Source organism: Pygoscelis adeliae, unplaced genomic scaffold (assembly GCF_000699105.1).
Source record: "Pygoscelis adeliae isolate BGI_AS28 unplaced genomic scaffold, ASM69910v1 Scaffold54, whole genome shotgun sequence".
Classification (NCBI taxonomy): Eukaryota; Metazoa; Chordata; class Aves; order Sphenisciformes; family Spheniscidae; genus Pygoscelis; species Pygoscelis adeliae.
The window spans coordinates 3177033-3182612 of record NW_008824982.1 but is presented as its reverse complement, the minus strand read 5'-3'; the positions used below and the strand labels follow the sequence as shown (position 1 = coordinate 3182612).

Genomic DNA, 5580 nt, shown 5'->3' with positions numbered 1-5580 from the left:
GGGTGTGCTTGCGTGAGAGCCGTCCTGCTGGGGAGAGGCTCCGGGACGTGCCCCCGGGTTAGGGAAAGCGCATGAAAGAAGGGCAAATGCTGCCTGCAGATAAACTGGAAACAAACAAACAAAAAAGAAATCGTTATGCTGGAGCGATAAGGAACTGCAATCCGGAGCAGCAGAAGCGGTTGTCGCCCGTTCCGCGGCGCTGCGTGGGCGTGCCGTGCTGCTGAATTCGGTTCCTTGGGGTGCTCGGAGGTAAGGGAGGATGCAGAGCTACATCGGTGTGGGGGGAGTACCTGTGGGTACTTCAGGTGTAAGGGCACAAGCGAAGCAGAAAGTAGCATTTCACTGTGATAGCTTAAAGCTGTAGAGCGGGGGAAGAGATTTCTGTACCTCGATGTGTGGTAAAAAAGGTGTAAAAAAACCCCAAAAAACCGAATGTCTGATGGATTTCTCTGTTCCCTTGGTGGTCCAGGAGTGGGGTTTGCAACACGGCAGGTGGGGAATGTGACTAAACCCACTGTGATTATCAGCAGCGAGGGGGACAAAGTAGTGATCAGGACTCAGAGCACTTTCAAAAACATAGAAATCAGCTTTAAACTTGGAGAGGAATTTGATGAAACTACCCCCGATGACAGAAACTGCAAAGTAAGTGAGCTCTCGGGCTGCAGTGGCTTCTTTTTTCTCTTCTTCCTCCCCGCCCCCGAGGCTGTATCTTTGGTAGGGTCCAAGGAAAAAAAAAAGTAACCTCTGCTACTGCCAGTTGTAGCACTGTGAAGGACAGGAAAAAACCACAAGACTGCATCTTACTTGCCGGCTTACGCCTTGTCTTGTCTGGAGCAATGTGTTGTGTCGCCAGTCCCCTGCCTACCTTCCAGTTGTTGAACAATTGTGTTAGCCGCCCACTTTTCTTTCAATGCAAATATCATTTGGCATAGCTTTTTCCAGTCGAAATGGGGAAATGCCTTCTTCCCTGCATCTTTGGGGGCTTAACGTAAACGTTATTCCAAAGCGCATCTGAAACAGTGGTTCTTGTGAGACTGGAACTCAAAGAAAACAACTTTTTTTCATCCTCTGACACAAAGAAGTATTGCATGGAGTTCATGCTTAGAACGAGGATGATTCATGGGCATGGGTTTAAAACGGCTGGGACTACTTTATCATTCTAGATCCACATCCATCCATTGAGGAGAATTCAATAGAATAGTGCATGCTGCATGTGTGAGCAGAATCCCAAATACCCCAAATAAATGAATGTCTTTGTGTTTCTTGGTATCTCACAGTCAGTTGTGACCCTGGATGGAAACAAGCTAGTGCACGTACAGAAGTGGGACGGCAAGGAGACAAACTTTGTGAGAGAAATAAAGGATGGTAAAATGGTAATGGTAAGTATAAAGCTCACTGAGCACGTACATACACCGCTAACGCTCCTCACTTACATTTATCTCAAGCTTCATGAACAGATAGCGTTACTTAGACACAAAACCTTAAACTGATTGGTGGGAAAAGCTAGTAGAGATTTTCAAATTTTTGTTTTGTTTTGCGTCTTGTTTTACTGACAACTGAAAAATGGCTAATGGTTTTAGGCAGGCCAGCCAGTGGATTTCCAGAGTGTATATGTTCTTTCTAGAGTTTGTCTAAATGCCCAAGAAAAAAAAAGTCTTGGTGAGCTGGAAAAGGTACAAAGTTCTTGATTATATAGGCAATGATCTGTTGCCAGTGCTAATTTAGATTTCTTTAAAACCTTGTTTTATATATGCATGCATAAATAACATTTAATTACACAGAACAAGTATTTCCCTAGGAAAATAAAATTACAATACTGCAGGAGGTAATACCATTTTCATATTTAGTAATAAAGGGTTTATTCCTCCTATCTTGTTAAAAACTACGATAAACGGCAATTGTGTGAAGAAAAGTCTCGTTCTAAATTCACATTCTTTTCCTGACTTTCCAAGAGCAGAGTATGGGGTGAATAAATGGTGCACGTTACTGTATCTAATGTCCAGGGCGGCACTTCTCATGCTTATTTTTGGCACAGAGCTGTAACTTTCAAAAATAAAACCTCTTCAGCTATACTCATCTATGTGACTTGGCTGTTGGAGAAAACCAGTTAGCTTGTTTTCTAAATACTTCAGGGAGTATCTGTATGGATGGAGACTTCCAAATAATTAAAACCTTAAAGCATACCGTCAGTGCAGCACAACGTGACAAGCGATTCAAGGGAAAATACATGCTTTGTTTTTGGAAACAGCTACATGCATATACAGAAAACCTTTTCCTTTGGGATTTGAACACGGTGAGATGCCCTGTTCCACTTCAGGAAACACCTCCAAGGCTCACACACTGTAGTTAGTGTTCTGCACAACTGCAGTAACTAAAATATTTGGTAGTTCTAGCTACGTAAGTGCACAGAATGCATTTCTTCTAATACAAGGTTCTCCGTAAGTATATGCCTATGCATAATAGGATAGAATATGGGTATGAAGGACTTGGATTTTAGACTGCACATTTTGCAATGTGATCAGCTTCGGGAAAATAAGTGTTAAATCTGTATTAAAACAACGCTGTATCTAAGAAATTACATTCACGAAATTAGAAAAATTGAACAGTCATTTCTAGTCCCACTTTCGTTGCCTTGTATATGTGTGTTACGTGCTTCTTGGGTTTGAAAGTAGCGAGGAGAATGTTATGCTTATTATGGGATCCATAACTTTGAGGTTTTGCCTCATGTTCATTTAAAATATCAATAATCTAGACCAACTAGATATAAATTACTTAATGTGAAACAACCTTGCTCTAGCATGGACTTTTTAGTATGTTAAGTCATTACAGAAAATGGTCCAGCCTCTAACGTGTCTGTCTTTTCCTTGGACTTGCAGACTCTCACCTTTGGTGATGTGGTTGCTGTTCGCCACTATGAGAAAGCGTAGAGTTTACCTGACCTCTGTCCAGATGTTACTTCTGCTGGATGGATTAATGTACCGTCCATAATCGAACGTAGCTAAAATGCACATTTCTGGCATGAAAGGTTAATGAAGAGTTTTGGGGGGGTGTTTTTTAAAAAAAACTTTATGCCATCAAATTGGCAAGCTTGTGCTGTATAGTGGAAACAGGTTAAACTTGGCATTAAATTTCTGAAACACTTGCCTCTCTTTTTTTACAATAAATGGAACATATTTGAATTGTTTTGGAATGCAGATCAAACAAATTAAAAAGTTTTTTAAACCTGTGCTTCTTTTTCATTTAATTGGCTAATATTCCAGTGTTCTGGAGGGAGTTGTCAGAAGTTCCTTTTTCTGAGTTAAACAGCAGAAAAGCACATGGTACATAATGCTGCAGCAGCCTCTCTATGTGATGAGTGAGAGTATATGGGAAATGAAAAATTGTCTGTCTCAAGCCAGTTTCAGCTCCTCTCTTCACTGGGCACTTGTTACCCAGTGCATGCTAAGGTCAATAGATAGACAGCCTTTGATTGCAGGGGGGATCCTGTAGTTTTGGTTTTAATAGTTATGGGAGTTTTTCATTTGTTTTGGTGGGTTTTTTTGCTAATATACAGAAGATGGAAGTAAATCAAAGTGCAAAGAGTGGAGTGTTTCACAGAATGGGAGGAAAGGACCAACATGATAAAGGGCAGGACTGGGGGAACCTAAAGTACAATGCTTATCTTTTGTCAGTCTCCACAGGGGTAGAAGGAAAACGGTACAAGACAAACCTTCTGAGATTCCCCTCCCTGAGCTGTAGTTTCATAGCTAATATGTACAGGAGGTAACAATTTGCACTGTGAGAAATTAAAAAAAAAGTGCTGCTTAAAGGAGATAAATCGAAACCTTATTCCTGAAGAATATTCCCTAAAGACTGGGTGGGAAAAACTGCCTTACACTTCAGATTATTAGGAAAATTGAAGCAGGTTGCTGGCAGCATGGAGGAGATGGTTTGGAGAGTCCGTGTTTTCTGACACACTGACTCAGTGGACCACATGGAGGTGCAGCTACCTACAGCCTTTCAAACAAAGGCAGAGCTGAGCTGTAGCTTTAGCTGGTCAGTACTTGGGGGGGGTGGCTGCAGAGGGCCATGCAGGAGGGGCATCCTGCCCAATGTCCCATGCCTAATTCTGCACTGTGCCATCCTTCAGATCTGCTACGTGGTATTATGGGAAGTGACTTCTTGCTTCCCTGAATAACTAGCGTAACATGGGTAGCTCATCTCACTCACCTGATAAAAGTTCACACACAACCATGGCACCTAACCAAGACAAATACAAAATGTAATGTTACTAGCTTTACTTTTTCACAAAGAAGCTGCCTGAAAGGAACATCCAAGTCTGTTTTGTCTTGTGGGGACCGCTATACATCTAGAAGAAGGACTCCTTAATTATGAACTATTATAAATACATTTTCTTTAGTGGCTATTGATAAGTTTTTAAAATCTAGGAGCTGAAGTTTTTCATCAGAGAAATAAAAAGTACAACTTGTTCCAGTGGTATGGGGACCTGCAGTCTCTATGTTTTGGGCTGCTTCAGCTGCTATAGTGCAAGTTATGTTTCAACAGCATCTTCTGCCCTTTGCTTTTATTAGCTAATTAAATCCTCAGCTTCGGTTTGTAGTACAGCTTTCATCTGTCTCCTCTCCATTTTGCCTGTTTGCCCACGGGTGCATTCGCCATGACTGCCCTTCCCAGCCACCCCTTCTCAGAAAGGTGGGAGCAGCTGCTTTTCCTTCGTCACTGGGGAAAACAGACTGGGGTCCCCAGTACGGGAATTCATCTTCACAAGTGATTCGTGGAGTCATGAATTAAAAAAAATAAGGTTTTTATTAAATCTGAGGAAAGGAATTGAGACACAGAATTTTAAGGCTTGGTTTACAAATAAACCCTGAACGGTGATTATTTTACATTACAGTCACTTTCAAACAAAGGCTACTTTTCCGTACATACATATGTTCTGTAAGTCACATGAAACCATCACGAAGCTTATTGGTGAAATCTTTTGCTATTCTAAAGATGAACGATATTAATGTCAAATTAAATAAGGGAGAGAAAAGTGGAGAAGCGGTACCTGCGAAGTGCCTGCGGCACTACTCAGAGGAGTGGAAAAGCAAGGAAAATACCGACACATGGGACTTCCAGCTGCTGGTAAAACGGCTTTGCGAAGCCCTGGAAAGCAGATCTGAACGGAACAGCACAGTGAGCAGCTATGGGATCCATGACATCATTATTCTGGTCTGCTCCTAAAACTGACACCAAGTCCTCTTCCCTCAGCGGAAGCTACTCTTGACTTCAGCCATAGACAGCAGCTCCGCCTTAGCAATGGAGACTCATATTTACAATACACCTCAGCATTTTCCTTAAGCTGTATTAAAGGTGTACCTGATGTCATATTTCATCAGCTTTTCTAGTTTTAAAGGGTGTTAAGTAACGGGTCCATTTTTACATGTATACTGTGAGAAACCTGCCTTCCAAAAGATGCTTTAGACGCCTGTACGGCGTCCGAGCGCAGCCTGCTCGGGGCAGGGTTAGGCTGTGCCCCAGGGCTGCCGGCACGGCACGGCACGGCCCGGCACGGCGGGCGGCAGCAACGGCGGGCCG

At 42.5% G+C, this 5580-nt stretch overlaps 1 protein-coding gene across 1 annotated transcript; it reads left to right on the top strand.

The window, feature by feature from the left end:
• The first annotated feature begins 432 nt into the window (after window positions 1-432).
• Window positions 433-3228, top strand: FABP7 (fatty acid binding protein 7, brain). The gene is made up of 3 exons (XM_009325649.1): window positions 433-642; window positions 1278-1379; window positions 2877-3228. Exons 1-3 carry the CDS (start codon window positions 433-435, stop codon window positions 2925-2927), a joined length of 363 nt encoding a protein of 120 aa, XP_009323924.1. The 3' UTR covers window positions 2928-3228.
• Window positions 3229-5580: the final 2352 nt, after the last annotated feature.

Bases quoted from the DNA above. Each gene is read 5' to 3' on its own strand.
- FABP7 (XM_009325649.1), top strand. From the start codon at position 433: ATGTCTGATGGATTTCTCTGTTCCCTTGGTGGTCCAGGAGTGGGGTTT. The intron at 643-1,277 runs GTAAGTGAGCTC...GGTATCTCACAG, and splicing joins CCGATGACAGAAACTGCAAA to TCAGTTGTGACCCTGGATGG. The intron at 1,380-2,876 runs GTAAGTATAAAG...TTGGACTTGCAG, and splicing joins AGGATGGTAAAATGGTAATG to ACTCTCACCTTTGGTGATGT.